Here is a 16,576-nt window from a genome sequence, read left to right on the forward strand (position 1 = left end):
AAAGAGTACTGTGAAGTAGTTAACATGACTGTGCTGATTATCTGCCAAAGACATACAGTGGTCAGTAAAGGTGCACTAGGAGGGGAATGCCTTCTTTTGGGAGGTGGGATCAAGTCGGCATTTAGCTACAGCCAGGTAACTGTATATGGATGGCAGCCAGACACACCCAGCTGTGACAAGAAGTAAGCTGATCCCTCTGCCACTGCCCCCAGTCAGAGCCCAGTTTTCATCTCATATAAAGGGGAGGTAGACTCCAGCTTATTGCCACTGGAACCTTCCTGCAGTGTAACAGCACCAACTTCTCTGTCTCTCATCTCTTTGCTCTTGGCACCATGTCCAGCCAAAGATTCAGCCAAAGCTTCAGCGCTCGCTCTGCCATCCCACAGGGAAACAGTATTAACTCTGTCCGGATCAGCAAGACCTTTTCTTCCAGCGGAAGTGGAGCTGGATTTGGAAGGGCAGGGGGATTCAGCAGTTCTAGTCTGTCAAACCTGGGTTCAGTGAGAAAGAGCACAAGTGTTGGGTTATCTAGCAGCAGGTCAGGCTTTGGTAGTGGCATTGGCTTTGGTGGTGGTGCATACGGCTCTGGGTCTGGATTCGGAGGTGGCAATGTATCTGGCCCTGGAATTCAAGAGGTCATTGTCAACCAGAGCCTGTTGGCACCCCTTAATCTGGAATTTGACCACCAAATCCAGGAGGTCAGGAAGGGGGAGAAAGAACAGATCAAGACCCTGAACAACAAATTTGCCTCATTCATTGACAAGGTGAGTAAAATGTGGCTAAAGATTGCTTCTGTTATTTAGCTTGCTATAAAGGTACTTCTGCAAACTGGGGTTAAATTGCACCCTTCTCACTTTAGATGCAAAGATAACTAATCATAATGTATGGTTTATAAGGACTTATGCACAATGTAATTACCCTTAAGGACAATGGGCGGTCCCTAAACCAATTGAAAACAATGCATTTTGAGCCCGTACATGTATAGGCTTTGTCATTAAGGGGTTAAATTAGTGTATGTCTAACATTTAATACTATTAAATGAAAGAATTGTACATAAAATGCTATGAATGGTATTCAAAGTGTCCAATGGGTGCAAGGACATTGCAGAGGCAAAAGGCTATGAAAATACATATTGACAGCTTTGCCTTGGTTATAGGTCAGGTTCCTGGAACAGCAAAACAAGGTACTTGAGACCAAATGGGAACTCCTGCAAAATCAGAAATCCGCTAAAAGCAGTAACATTGGCCCTATGTTCGAAGCTTATATCAACAACCTGAGGAGGCAGCTGGACAGCCTGGTCAACGATAAAGGCAGACTGGAGGGAGAGCTGAGAAACATGCAGGATCTGGTTGAGGACTTCAAGAATAAGTAAGTGACTCACAAGTCCAAAAAAGGGGAAAAAAATATAGGGGTCATGTTATCTAATGGTTCCCTGCACATCAGAAGTGTTGAACCTTTAGAGTGCAACAGCCTTGTTCACCACCTTACACAGTATTAACTATTGTTCAAAAAAGTAACCATCAATGAGTATAACCTGTTAATCACATCAGCACCAAGATCCCTTAAGCAGTTTAATTCACCACTAGAAAAATGAAAAAGTGGGTGTAATTTTTTGGTCACCTAGCTGATATTTAATACATGTGAAAGCTTTTACAAAAATTCCTAAGAGAGACTTACTGCCACACCCTCAAGGGACAGGGGAAAGGTGGAAATACAAGGCGAGGGGGAGGTATGCAAAAGCCTCCAGTGCTGGCCAAATTGACAGAGACTAAGGCAAACAACGTAGATAAACTTTGGGTGTGTCCCATACAGGTAAGTCAATAGCAGTTGATCTATATCAGACAGACAAGTCCAGCACAGTAGGAACAAAGGGTTGTCAGGGATATATTGTAAAGATCAGTAGAGCAAAATTGCCACTGTCTCTTTGCCATACTCACGCCCCACCAAATTATTGTATAGAAACTCTATACTATATATAAATATATATGTATGTACACACGTGTTTATGTGTTCTATGTTCTTTTTTTACAATAAGCCATATTGCATCCAATGTAAATTTTTGTCCATATAAATATTAGAGTCTGATCATGCAAATACACCATCAGACCATACTTATTTGAATTACAAACCACCTACATATTGTTTGGCTACGACCATGCATTAATACTTTTTTACACAGTTTCAGAACCCATTGTGACACATGACAAAAGATATACTTTTACGAAAGCCAAGATTTAGGATTATGACTCTAATCCACTCTGTACAAAATGTAATATCTAGAATTGCAGCTTTAGTTTTAAGATCTGTTCTCTTTATTTTTGAATCACATGCACTATTTCCATAGAAAATAAACCCGTGCCACACATATTGTACACTTTGATTGTATTGCCTGTTCTGTCTACTACTTTAGACCAGTTTATGTTAATTAAAGGTAACTAAAGATACATTCTGCTTTGGTTGGCCAGTCTTGCATTGAACATTTTAGGATTACATTACAGCCTATCATATACAGTATTTCAAGAGAAGTGGGTGAAGGGGGAGGCACTCGGCTGCCGTACTTCCTGAGAAGATTATGGTACAATGAACAGACAGACTCCAAAGTTGGGTTTTGTTTTGCATTAAGGATCCTGCACTCACAATCCTCATCCTTCTCTCCTTCCCTGCAGGTATGAGGATGAAATTAACAGACGCACTTCAGCTGAGAATGAATTTGTTGTTCTGAAGAAGGTGAGCATCCAAAAAAAATCAGGAAACCAATAAAATAATACCAAAATGATTTAGACTAATTGTTAGAAATATACGTATACAAAAGGTCAGCGGCCTTAAATGAACAATCCAGAGCCGATGCTCCAATGCTTTCTGCCACCGGCGTTTTATAACAAAATGAAACAAATGAATGGCTTTGCATGGGTTAAATGCACTGGAGACCATGCAAAATTTACTCCAATGTGCATTAAAAAGATATGCAATTATGGACTGAAGTGTCCCTTTAATGGTAACTACCTTTTTTTCTTTGATGACCTCAAAAACACAATAAAAATAGAATCTCACCACTCCCCAGTCCTTAAAAACTTTAAGATGTGTTTGAGCGTGATACACTGTATAAACTTTGGCAAAAAAACATAATACTGGATGAAATAGTGAAACCATTGTTATCTACTAAACACTTTTATTAACAACGCAGTCCAATTTGTATTTGTTTTTTAAGACAGGTATATGTATGAACCGTTCCTCTGCTTTTTTTCAGGATGTTGATTCTGCCTACATGAACAAGGTAGAGCTGGAGGCTAAAGTTGATGCTCTAACAGATGAAATCAACTTCCTGAGAGCTCTCTATGAAGAAGTAAGTAACAATTGACTGTAACGACTGTAGTTGCAACCATTCTAGACTCCATTGCTGCACTAGAGCCTCAAACCTTGGAATTTGTTGGCAGCAGTGAAAACATCCTTGTTAAAATAAATAAATAGTTTCAATCACATGGACGTCTATTTTTTCAAACATAAAAATATAATTTTGCCATAGTATTAGTATTGTGCAGGTTGCAATAACTAAATTCTGGGATCTTTTTTTTTTCTGCAGGAGCTGCGTAACATGCAGGCACAGATCCAAGACACTTCTGTGGTCCTCTCCATGGATAACAACCGTGCTTTGGACTTGGACAGCATCATTGCTGAAGTCAAGGCCCAGTATGAAGAAATTGCTGCCAAGAGCCGCGCTGAGGCAGAAGCAGCGTACCAAAATAAGGTAAGGCTGGAATACTAGGTAAAGATATTTTCTTAAATCTACATAAACCTCAACCTTTTGAAATTACATCCTAGACCAGTACTGTACAACCTTGGAATGGGGCATGCTAACTCAATAGTTTCTCCAACATACTAGAGGACATAAATATACATTTGGCCTTTAAACATAAGTATTGAGTCTCCAGTTGCACAGGCCTGTACTAGATTGTCTTGTGGATGAATGATGTGTCTCAAATAAGATGGCTGATCAATGTTATAATACATTGGCTTTCTCACACAGTTCCAGGAATTGAAGGCCACAGCTGGACAACATGGTGATGATCTGCGTAACACCAAGGCTGAGATTTCCGAGCTGAACCGCGCTATTCAGAGACTGCAGGCTGAGATTGAGAACTGTAAAGCCCAGGTAATATGTTTGATGCCTATCCTGCATGTTAGTAAATCTGAAGTGTATTATCAATGCATTGGCTCAAAAAACATTCTAGACTCTGACTAGAATGCCAGAAGAAACATTTATTGTTTTCATCCCCTAGTTTTCATATTCAATTAGTAAAGTGATATTTCGGTGGAATGAATACCCCCTCTGCTTTTTTGCGGTATTAATGTCTATATACATAAGCAAAATATGAATTTTGATATTATATTCATCCTTGTCCATTTTTTCCTGAGCACACCCCTTATAATATTGATAAATCTGACTCTTAACTTGAAAAAATAAAACACAAATGTGTCTATTTATAGCATGTGAACCACAAAAAAATGTATATGCTAAAATACTGTGGTGTTTTATGCAGTATGTTGCTTCTCCAATTACCGTAATAGTTTGCAGCAGGTGCGATTACACAAATGTTTATGTTGCCCAGAAGGAATAAAAAGCAAGCAGCTAACTCAGGGATTAGTTATCATTGACTGTCTTTTGAAAACTTTGGTTGGAGGGCAGGGTGGGGAAGAGCGACTCATTGTATGATCAACTGCAGCTTCTAAATAATGCAGGTGATAAAATCTTGGAGCCATTTAAATAAAGGATATCACATCTGTCTTTCCCACCTGCCGTGTACAACAACAACAATGACTGCTAAGTAATAATACTGACAATACTTATTCCACCACAAACTGAATTTGCAAAATGCTAAATGAGGTGTAAAAAATACAAATCCATTAATTTTAATGTAGCTAAAAATAATAATATGTACATTTGGCCACAGCCTTACGTAGAGTGATGTCATTTTGTTTCGCATTTTTCCAAAAAGCTACTTAAAAAACATTAATTGTTTAATCTTGTAAACCACACCGTCACCGAAAAGGACTGCATAGAAAGTTCATAAAATGCATGTATCAAAATCATGTTACAGCCAAGTATCCAATATCCTGGCTATATTGTCTCTGCGGACACACCTGTGGCTTAATGCGGAGCTTATCCTTTACACCCCTGTTGATCACTAGTTGGTATGATCCATACCTATACTGAGAGATGTCTTCACTAAGTAGCGTGGTGTGGGTTTTTTATCTATAGAATAAAGGCATCAAAATAATAAAAGCCTTTTAAGGAACAAACCAGACTTTTACCGTATTTGCCCGATTATAAGACAAGGTTTTTTCCAGAGCAAATGCTCTGAAAAATACCCCTCATCTTATAATCGGGGTCGTCTTATAATCAGACCTCAAATAGGTCTGACTATGAGACTAAGATCCAGATCCCCCGCAGCGATGCAGGGGACCTGGATCTTCCGCCTGTGTTATGCCCCCCGCCAACTTACCGGTGTTTCTGAGTCCCCAGTGCTTAGTCCGGGCAGCATGTAGAGCTCTACGCGATTCGCGTAGAGCTCTACACGCTGCCCGGACTAAGCACCGGGGACTCAGATACAGGGGACCTGGATCATCCTGTGTTATCCCCCCTCCAACTTACCGGTGCTTCTGAGTCCCCAGTCCTTAGTCCGGGCAGCGCGTAGAGCTCTACGCGATTCACGTAGACAACTTCCGCTCAAGCGCGTAGAGCTCTACATGCTGCCTGGACTAAGCACCAGGGACTCAGAAGCACCGGTAAGTTTGGAGGAGGGAGAGGGAGGGAGTGTTAAATGGGGGGCATAAGGCATTTCTGGAGGCAGAGTGCCTCCAGAAATGCCTTTTAACCCTCTATGCGCCACTCTGCCTCCTGAAATGCCTTATACCTCACTATATGCCACTCTGCCCCATAATATGCCTTTTAACCCCCTAAATGCCAGAGTGGCATATAGGGGTATAAGGCAATTCTGGAGGCAGAGTGGCAAATAGGGGGGGTCAAAAGGCATATCATGGGGCACAGTGGCATATAGAGATGTGCATAACTGGGGGGGGGCAGGTTGAAAAAAAAGAAATAAAAACAAAAACAACATTTTTCTCAATCATAGCTTTTATTAACAAACAATAGTTCACATAGTTTACATGAATTAACATTTACTGGTAAAACTTTTTTCCTATAGGGTCGTCTTATATTCAGGCTTTTTCTTTTTTTCATTAATTAATATTCAGATTTTGGGGGGTCATCTTATACTCAGGGTCGTCTTATAATCGAGCAAATACAGTATATATGTCATTTACATAAACCAATAGATTTGAATTATTTTAGCAAACCATTAGTTTCCTTTATATTTTATAGCGTGCCAAACTGGAGGCACAGATTGCCGAGGCAGAGGAGCGTGGTGAATTGGCACTTAAGGATGCTCGGGAAAAACTGGCTGAACTTGAAGCTGCCCTACAGAAGGCCAAGCAGGACATGGCCCGCCAACTGAGGGAATACCAGGAACTGATGAATGTGAAACTGGCTCTTGATATTGAGATCGCCACCTACAGGAAACTGCTAGAAGGAGAGGAGAGCAGGTATTTGTAACTAACATAGCTGTTGAATTATGTTCAGAACATGTTTAATGGTTTATTTTATAATGTTCAGTAGAAAGAGTTAAGTTTAACTATTTACATCCATTTTTCCTGTTTTTTCTTACTTCAGGCTGTCTGGTGAAGGTGTTGGGCCCGTCACTGTATGTAAGTATCTTAACAATTAATTGACTATTTGCCAGTTAATTGATGCTATGGTTATGTCTGCTGGTAAATAGAGCAAGACTAATATCCTCCTTTTCTCCTCTGCAGCTATGGTGAATACTAGCTCCGCAGTTAGTGGAGGTGGATATGGTGGATACGGTAATGTATCCAGTGGTTTTGGAGGTGGAAGCACTCTGAGCTTTGGCAGTGGATCTGGGTTCGGAAACAGCTCTGCCAAATTCGGCAGTGGTGGCTCATCTTCTGTGAAGGCCTACTCCGTGTCAACTACATCATCCAGCAGGAGCAGTCTGAGACACTAAGGAATAATTGTATCACATGTTTAATGACAGCATCAGTGTCTAACCATATCTCACAGCAAAGAAAACATTGATTAAACTTTAAAGATTCTACAGAGTGCAGATTCTCCACTGAGATCATAGGTTCATTAAAATGATTCTTCTTATTCCACAATAGTGGAAGAACAGTTCATTAAATCCTCCTCTGTTGGGGGAATCTAATGCATTTCCATTATGGTTGTGAGGTGTTGGTAGTTGCTGAGGTTGTCTGAAAGCAGTGGCTTTCTTTTCTTTTATTGTCTGTCTTTACAATTTTTCTCCTCCCCACTGCCCTATAAGTACACCTTTTCCTTCAGCTTGTTGCCAATGGTCTTGGAACTAATTGGTCATTTTACCATGAAGCTTGGTGCCCATTTTCACACATTAGCCTGAGAAACATTTAAAACAATCTGAAAAAAAACCCAAATTTTGGTTACAAAAATCGAACAGACATTCTGTTCAGATTTAAAAATGAGAAGTAAAGTTTAGCAGTATTTGTGACCAGATTATTTTTTAATTTTTGCAGAGTGACTTTTAAAATGTGTATATTTCAACATAGAGATATATGGTGCTAATGTTACTCACCACAAAAGATCTCAAAGTCTCTGTTACTGAAGATTCTGCCAGGCAGCGGAATATTGTGTGAAAATGTTACTGATGCTTTTTTAACTAAAGTTTGAACTCAAACCTAGAATGGACCCACTATAGGAAAGCTATCTCTTTATAGTAGTTTCCACTCTGTAATATCTCATCTGTATTAACTGGTGGAAGTGTTCTGACTTTGTGAGAAGGGATTTATTGTGTGTTGTGAAAGCATGAATCATCTTCAATAAAGTTCCTTTAACCAATATGTGTTGCTATTGTGTTTTTCAAAGGTTACTTTTACCAACTTAATAAGAGAACATTTTAGGAAACAATTGTAACTTTTTTTTTGTCACTTGAAATTGTATTGAAAGATAATAGAAACATGGACAAAACAAGAGAAAAGAGCAGTACATAGCTCATCTGACATCATCCCAGATCAAGACAATGCGGTAATGAATGAAGAAACAAAACAAGGCCCACTGAGCATCAGAATATGGAGTATACATTAGTAAACAAAACAAACATTTCAAATGACAGAACATAAATATACTTGACTCATGAGTAGCAGCAGGACCAATATGAATGCAAAAAAGATCAATGGAATACAGATATAAATGTATACAAAGAGAGAAGAAATGGACAATTGTAAATTTTAGTGTATACCCACACACTATGTGCTGGCACAGCAACCACCCAATGTGCTTCATCAAAAATAATTCATCAACCACTACAGATTACCGGTTATAGTAACCTTTATTTAAAAAGAACTATCCTGAAGATTTACACGGATGTGGAAAAAATCGATTTAGAATATTTTTTGCCCAACACATACCATTCTAAAAATGTGCAATACATTTTGACAATTTCAGACAAACTTTCATAGTGTTGCATATTTTTTCACATCAAAATTACAAAATGAACAAAACTTACTTTACTATTAATAGCAATATATTAATAAAACTGATGCCTTCCATAACTACACAGAAAATTGCAATGACACCTATGCTCTTTAAATTTACTGACTAAGAGATTTCCTAGGAGGTCTTTCTATCTTATGGTGGTTGTTTTGTAAATGTTAATCCACCAAAAAATGACATCACATGCCAAGAGATGTGTTTGGGCAAACTTTTCTTCTGCACTGAAATTAGGTGAGGGGCAAGGAAAAGACAAATGCATATGGAGGAATTCTACAGAATCCCCCACTGAATTTACAAGGGGCATTTCAAGTGCATATGGCTGGAGTGTCTCTTAATTAAATAGACAATTAGTATAAAAACACCCATGTAAAAAAGTGTTAGCAAAATTGAAGCTACATTGCAAATATCTGTACTACACCATCCATAATGTTCAGCCAACTACAGGAGGAGGAACGTCCTCTAATAAAAGTAGTATTTGGTAGGTTAGAAAACCCTGTTGCAGAATCTGACAGCATCCAGACTCTAGACTCCCTTGCAGGCAATAAAAATGGGTGTGTTGGTATTAAATGTGTATCCTGCTAACCTTGGAGGGATTTATTCAACAATATGAAAATAATTAATGAAAGACAGTGCTTGGCAAATTTGAAAGTCCATTGTCGAAATAGCACAGACAATCCAACATTCTCAACCTTGATATACCATAAAAAACTCATGATGAAAGAAGAGCCTTAATTTTGCACAATAAAATATTATTTTAATTGTTCGTACACCTAAAACCATGTTAAACTGTAAATCTTACAATGGAATGGCGATAAATCTGAAACTATTTATAATGTATTTATATACTATATAACAAACTATATACTTTTAAAAAACTAGACACCCAAAGGTATTTCAAATGGTGGTATCTTAACTCTTTACATGCAATATTTCTACCTCTAACCTTTGTCATTGTGGTAGCCATTTTTTGTGTCCCCCCCCCACACATTGTACTTTAGGTATGACTTTACAGCCCTTGGTATATGTCACTGTCAAACAACACCCCGATATGTGTTCAGCAACATCCCCTGAGTACACCCATGCATGGGTTTGTTGGGTTGTTTGGGGCCTAAAAGGCCACAGTTCCGAAGCGTACTTTTTTCCCTTTATTTTGACACCTGGTCAGTCTGTGCCTATGCCCTATTTGAACATGACCAATTAAATTTGCCCTGTCAAACCATACATTTTTTAAAACTAGTATTTTAACTATTTCCATGCCAGGGTTTTTGGCACTTGCATATAAAATTAAACTTTTTATTTTGTTATTTTTTTAACATTTTGTTGGAACTGTATGTTTTACCTAATCACTGCATAATTGTTTTTAAATGTTACCATTTTTTTATTCATGTATTTTTTAACTATTTTTTTTTCATAATCACATTGTGTAACATAACAATAACATCAGTAACATAACAATACTTTTTTTTGTATCACTTATCTGAAAATAATGTGCATAAGATTTTACATCTTAGATTTTACACTAAATAAATCTGTGCACTTTTGCTTACAGGTTAAAATAAACAATATACCCCCATTAGAAACATACAGCTTTTGTAAATGTGAAGTGAGGAAGACGGTGGAGACTTCAGAACATGAAATTAATCCGATAATGCTGGGATTGCCGCAGGCTGCCTTCGACTTTAGCTTCTATAAGATTAACCAAATATCATCAAGTCAATTGTTCTGTTTGACAAATCAAAAATGTAATGGAAGTCATCAACATCATTAGAAAAATTGTCCCTAGTGACATTTCTTACTATAATATTTCTGATATTTTTTCTTTATGTCTTGTGTGTTTTTAAGACAACTAGTTAGTGCTAGTTCTAGAATAACCATAATAATCATCTGATTTTTTGCTGAAGGTGAACACTGTGCTGAACCTGTTAACCACCTTTTAAACATATTTAATACTTCTAAGAACAACTGGATGGTATATACTGAAAATAGGGAACATGTTGTAAAACACTACTATACAGTGAGTCTGCTTTTATGGTGAAGTCAAGCCTGGACTGGCCATCTGGCACACCGGGCAAATGCCCAGTGGTCACTGGCCAACATCATTCCATGCTCATCCGATCTGCCACTGCAGCTGGATATGCCCAGCCACACACTGGGTGACCTTTAAATGTAGCATGCGGCCACACTAAAGTCATTGGCAGCTATCCGCCTTAAAGTGCCAGTGCCACCTTGTCATCACCAGGTCAAATAGTCATCAATAAGTTAAGGTTTTAGACGTCCTTTCTTCAGAAGGGATTTTAAATAAATGTAGAGTTCTCCAGTTTAGGAGAGGTTCATTTCCACACTAGGTTTTGTGCTATAGTTCTAGCTGAATACTGTGTACACATGGCATGAGATTCTATTGTAACTTCTTGGACAAAGATTAATTCCTAAGAGACATAGATATACAATGTTCTATTCCAAGCCAACTTGTGGTTACTTAGTAAAGCTGAGTCATATAAAAGGGAAAGTATACCTGTCATGAGCCCAGAGAAAATGCTAATAGTGTGGTATCTGCCTTTGCAGGTAAAGTTGCGGGAAGAATGTGGCCATTATTGTTTACCCACAAGTTAGCCAGCACTATTTGCTTCTGCTTTTATATCCTCCATGTAAAATTATAGGTCGCACCCTTTTTGCGTTCTATTTTAAAGAAAAAAATATTTTAAAAGAAAAAATACACATTAATGAAATGGTAAAACACAATTTTATCTAATGAACAGGAACACATGTAATATGTAACATTTTTGGTATGTATTATGCACTTAGTCAGCATAGGTTACATACAAACACAAATTTGGAAAACCAATAGCCATTTTAAGGTCCCCCCCTTAATTTATAATGTACCTTATAGATATTCCCCACTGCACCCCTGATATGCCAATCTGCCTCCCAGAAATGCTTTATGCCCCCATATATGCTTTATGCCCCCTAGAAATGCCACTTTGCCCCCCCAGATATGCTTTATGCCCCTAGAAATGCAGCTCTAATTTCATAATATGTTCACAGATATACATTAGAGCTAGGCCTGTGTTGGGGGTTTTTAATCATACATATCTGTGCTTCATATTTACATTATACTGTAATTTACTGTTTCTTTAAGCCACGGTGCACATGTAACCACAGTGACAAAGGTTAGCTATAGCATGTCTTTGGTAAAAATAGAGAGTAAAATGTTACTGTCAGAGAAGTGTATTTAAACCTGAAAACCACATTTTTATTTGAAACAATTAAACAAATTGCTGCATAGGAGTGGCAGTTTTATATCTGCTATTCAGTTGTAATTGTTACTTAGGCCGTATGAACAACATGAACAATTTAGGTTAGATGCAGGGGAGGGCTGGCACTTTCTGGCCCGAGGGGCAAGGAAAGCCAATTGGCCCCTTGCACCCCCACATAAGCACTGGTAGACATATGTATACACACTTACACACTCAAGTTAACAGATACTTACACTAACATACCCTTAGTCATACTCAACACAGACAAACTCATGCTAAAACACACACCCCTTGCACACACATACACATTCATGCTAACACACACAGTTACACATGCACATTCATGTTTATACACACTTACACATACACATTCATGCTCTCATACACTTACCCATACACATAAATGCCCCCACACAAACACTTACACATATATAACCATGCTCACAGATACACATTCATAACACACACACTTATGCATAAATATATTCATATACCCTAAATCCCACCCACTCACTCCAACCTAATTCCCTCCATCTCTCCCTCCATCACACCCTTACCTCACTTGCTGTTTCCTGCCAGTCCAAAATAGTTTACAAAGGGCTGATAAGACCTGGACCTACCCTTTGTAAACAAGTTTGGACCGGTCCTGGGGTCTACTGTCCCCCTGTGCCAGCCCGCCCCTTGTGAGATGCAATAGATTTTGTAGCAATACATCCAGAATGTTTATTTTATCCTATAGAGAGCTAAATTCTCTATAGGATTTAAAAGAAGGGAATAGGCTATTTGCCAGTTTTGTAATGCAAAATGGGACATCTGGAAAACTTTAAACTTTAAGTATTTTTGAGTTATCTGAGGACTGAAAGTCACCATATCAGAATAAGACATGAATTCAAATAGCAAAAATATAAGCAAATCATATGATGCCAGATAACTTCCAGTTTGTGAGACACAAAATTTAACCTAGTGTACATAATGAGTTACTGAACTTATTAGCACATTTAGAGCACACAAACATGTCAATATCATTGCTTTAATTGCTATTTTATTTACATATTTTGACAATAGAAAAGCATTTCCATACTAAGAAGCAGAAGGCACATTTAGAAAATAAAAAAATATTTTTCTTCTAACATCCATCCTAAAATGTTCCATTTGCATTTTACATAAAGCTGATCTTTATTGGATACACAGTAAATCTTTTCTGGGATCATGAAGGGGTGCTTTACTAGACAGGTAAATTAGTATACACAACATAATAGCTGTTTGGGAGTATAACTCTTTTTGTACCCAACTGCTGCTTATGCCTTGGAAACGCAAAGGATTATTTAACATAGATTCTGAAGTATTTTAAAGAGACCATTAGTACATGGGATAACAAATTACAAAAAAGTATCATTTTTTAAGATTTTAGCATCTAAATCTTGGGGCGAATTTTAAAATGCCGCCCCCCCCTTATCTACCCTTCCTCTCCCTCTGTCCCTGCTGCCCCCCCCATTATCTACCCTTCCTCCCTATTATCTACACATTATAAATGTAGAGATAAATCAGAAGGAATAGAAATAAAACTGGAAATATTTTGACCTTGCTTTTAGTATACACTGTGGACATTTATTTTAGCTAATTCAGTTATCTCCAGATCAATGTAACCTTAAAATGTAGTGCAAACTTTAAACACGGAAGATCTTTAGATTATGAAATGTGGTAAATTCTCCTTTAAGCAACATCCTCATATTGAGGTTTGACCTCAGCAATGATACTATCCAGATCCAGGTCGCGGCTGTTATCCATGGACACCACCACTGAAGTGTCTTTAATCTGACCCATAAATTGGGCAATTTCCTGTAAATCACATGAACTACTGCTTATTATTTTAGACAATTTTATCTAGATTTATCTAGGGTTGAATATATTACTTTGCAGCTTTATATCACTCTAGGTGAGTGGAGACATTATTAAAAATTATTAAAAAATACATGCTTTTATTTCTGGAATGCTTTATATCAATTGACCTGGACTTGTTTATGTTCCACTAAGTTTTATTCCATCCCAGTCAAGACAAAATAACATACTAACAACAGTCCTGAAATCATTACCTCGCAATAGATTGCTTGCATGAACTTTATTTCATCTGTTAGTGAGGCCACTTTTGTCTCTAGCTCCACTTTGTTCAGAAATGCTGCATCCACATCCTAAAGCAATACATTTTTATGTTATTATTTTAAGACACTTAAAATAAATTCTAAATAAATATGGATAAAGAATACATAAATAGGCATAAAGAGTTTGAGCAAAATATGTTATTGATGTTACCAAGGATAAAAGTATCACTTAATTTAAACATTGATTAGAAAAAAATCTTAGAATCCTGTTAGTAGTATAACATTACTATATATCATGTAATATGTTGTAATTTTCTTATTGATTTTATTTTTTGTCACTTTATAATAGTCAATGCAAACACGTTTTATATATAGACATATGATCACTTTTACGTACTTACTTTTTTGAGAACTACAAACTAATTTTCTGCAGCCGTACGCCTGTTGATCTCATCTTCATACCTTTTATTAAAAAAAAAAAAAAGGTTAGAGCTCATTCGGTAAATTAGGCCTTCAACCATAGAATGAGAGTGAAAAATGTTTCAGCATTCTCAAGATACTTAGTAGGTTGTGTCTTTTTTTAATACTACTTACTTTGCTTTGAAATCCTCCACTAAGGCTAGGTTTCCACTTGGGTTTTTGTCCTGCGTTTTTTTTCTTGATGAAAAACGCCAAGAAAACTGCCACTGCATTTTCCTGCGTTTTGGCGTTTTTTTCTGGAGTTTTTTCTGGCGTTTTAGCCTTTCTGTGGAAATTGCTTTTTTTGACCTTAGGCAGTTTTTCCAGCATTTACAAGTTAGAAGTTTCACCCAGCTAAAAGGGATTAGGATAAATGGCAATTATCTGCCCCCTGATGTCATTTACTTGGTAGAGTTCTACTTAAATGCCCCGGCGGACCCTTTTGTCACTTTTCTGTGGTTTGTAAGGCGTGCTTTATTCCGAATGTCTGCTCCTCTAGGAAGATTGGCCCCAAATGATGGTGCAAATTGTTTGCTGTTGCTTTTGGCACGCAGGATCCAGTTGATGCGTTGCGTATGTTTGTTTGTAATGGCATGTTTGTTCCAAATGGTGTAGAATTCAATATGAACTTTGTTTTGTGTGAAACTGTTTGTTTCCAGCCTATTTCTCGTAGTTCACACAGATACTGGGTCCATCCTCTGCATTGTAACTGTGGAAAAAACGCCATAAAAAACGCCAAGGCAATAAACCCACATGGCTTTTTCATGGCGTTTTTTCTCTCCCATAGACTTCTATTGGAGAAAAACGCCAAGATTTCCTTGCAAAAAACGCCGGAGTGTCAACATGCTGCGATTTTGAAAAACTGCCACAGAGCCCAAAAAAGCAGAAAAACGCCAAAGAGGACTGAAAAAACGCCGAACAGAAAAACGCCAAGTGGATATGGCATTCTGCGATTTCCTATTGAAGAACAGCTAACATCTGGCTGCAACGTTTTTTCACTAAAAAAACGCCAGGTGGCGCTATTGGCGTTTTTATGGGCGTTTTTAGCAAAAAAAAACCAAGTGGAAACCTAGCCTTAATCTTGCATGTTCTTCAGTTCTGCTTCTAGTCTTATTCTCTCTCCTCCTAGGTTTTCTAGATTCCTTCTTAGATTATGTAAATATCCCTCAAATATGGGTTCAATTTGGCTTTTAACAGTTTTCTGCTCCTGTAAAATATTCCACCAACATTTTATTTTGCTGTTCGAGAAAGCAAACCTGTAAAAAAAACCCCAACAAAGCATTACTAGTGTGATTTTAAGAGTGGATTTTTTTATTCCAAACAATGTTTTCAATATATCTTACCTTGTCGATGAAATAAATTTGTTGTTAAGAGTTTTGATCTGCTCCTTCTCCTCTTTTCTTACTCTCTGGATATTTGGGTCAATCACCAAGTTCAGTGGTTTAAAAAGGCTTTGGTTAATAGTAACAGCTTTGATGCCAACAGGACAAAATCCACCACCAATTCCAACACTATATCTACCACCAAGACTGTATCCTCCACCTTCACCATATCCACCACCATACCCATAACTGATGCTAGAACCTGCCCTGCCAATGCCAAATCCAGAGCCAAGTCCACTGAACCCATATGAGCTCCTTGCAGGGTAAAATCCACCAACCGAAATACGGCTGGTGCTGAGACCTACAGTATAAAGACTTCTGCTACCAAAATTATGCTGACTGCTGATGCTTGGACCTCTCCTGGAAGAAACAGAGGTCGCACTGTATCCACCTACATTCCTTGGCAGGACCGCGGATGAAGAGCTAAAATTTTGAAGACCAGACTTGGAGCTGGAGCGGATGGTTTGATGAGACATTGTTATGTTTGGATCTAAGGAAGATGAATTCTCTGTGACGTGGAACGTGCAGTGACCAAAGAAAGCTCTGTTGGTATCAAGGGTTGATTAACAACTTTATACAGATGGAAATGGTAATGAAAAAAACAGAGACCCTTTTATTATATATTTATGAATTTCTGGTAGTTGGCAGTGCACTCTCTTATTCATCCTTTTCAAATGTAACTCATTATACACCTTAGAAAAAAACTGTAATAATTGTGTGCTGGCAATGTTTACTTCATAAAATGTTAATTTAAGTTTTATTTTATGTTATTATTGAAACTGTAGA

General features: G+C 37.8%; 1 protein-coding gene and 1 pseudogene across 1 annotated transcript; one reads left to right on the top strand and one right to left on the bottom strand.

The window, feature by feature from the left end:
- The first annotated feature begins 332 nt into the window (after nt 1-332).
- On the top strand, nt 333-7,079 carry LOC149286532 (keratin, type II cytoskeletal 7-like). The gene is made up of 9 exons (XM_089493940.1): nt 333-764; nt 1,157-1,368; nt 2,667-2,727; nt 3,248-3,343; nt 3,581-3,745; nt 4,025-4,150; nt 6,380-6,600; nt 6,728-6,762; nt 6,868-7,079. Exons 1-9 carry the CDS (start codon nt 333-335, stop codon nt 7,077-7,079), a joined length of 1,560 nt encoding a protein of 519 aa, XP_089350066.1.
- A 6,484-nt stretch (nt 7,080-13,563) lies between these two features.
- On the bottom strand, nt 13,564-16,266 carry LOC149286533 (keratin, type II cytoskeletal cochleal-like; annotated as a pseudogene).
- Between the last annotated feature and the right edge of the window lie 310 nt (nt 16,267-16,576).

Source organism: Sceloporus occidentalis, unplaced genomic scaffold, assembly GCF_023333645.1.
Source record: "Sceloporus occidentalis isolate IW3139 unplaced genomic scaffold, rSceOcc1.0.p SCAF_68, whole genome shotgun sequence".
Classification (NCBI taxonomy): domain Eukaryota; kingdom Metazoa; phylum Chordata; class Lepidosauria; order Squamata; family Phrynosomatidae; genus Sceloporus; species Sceloporus occidentalis.

Coding starts and splice junctions, on each gene's coding strand:
- LOC149286532 (XM_089493940.1), top strand. CDS start 333: ATGTCCAGCCAAAGATTCAGCCAAAGCTTCAGCGCTCGCTCTGCCATC. Junction 2,728..3,247: donor AATTTGTTGTTCTGAAGAAG/GTGAGCATCCAA, acceptor GCTTTTTTTCAG/GATGTTGATTCTGCCTACAT. Junction 4,151..6,379: donor TTGAGAACTGTAAAGCCCAG/GTAATATGTTTG, acceptor TATATTTTATAG/CGTGCCAAACTGGAGGCACA.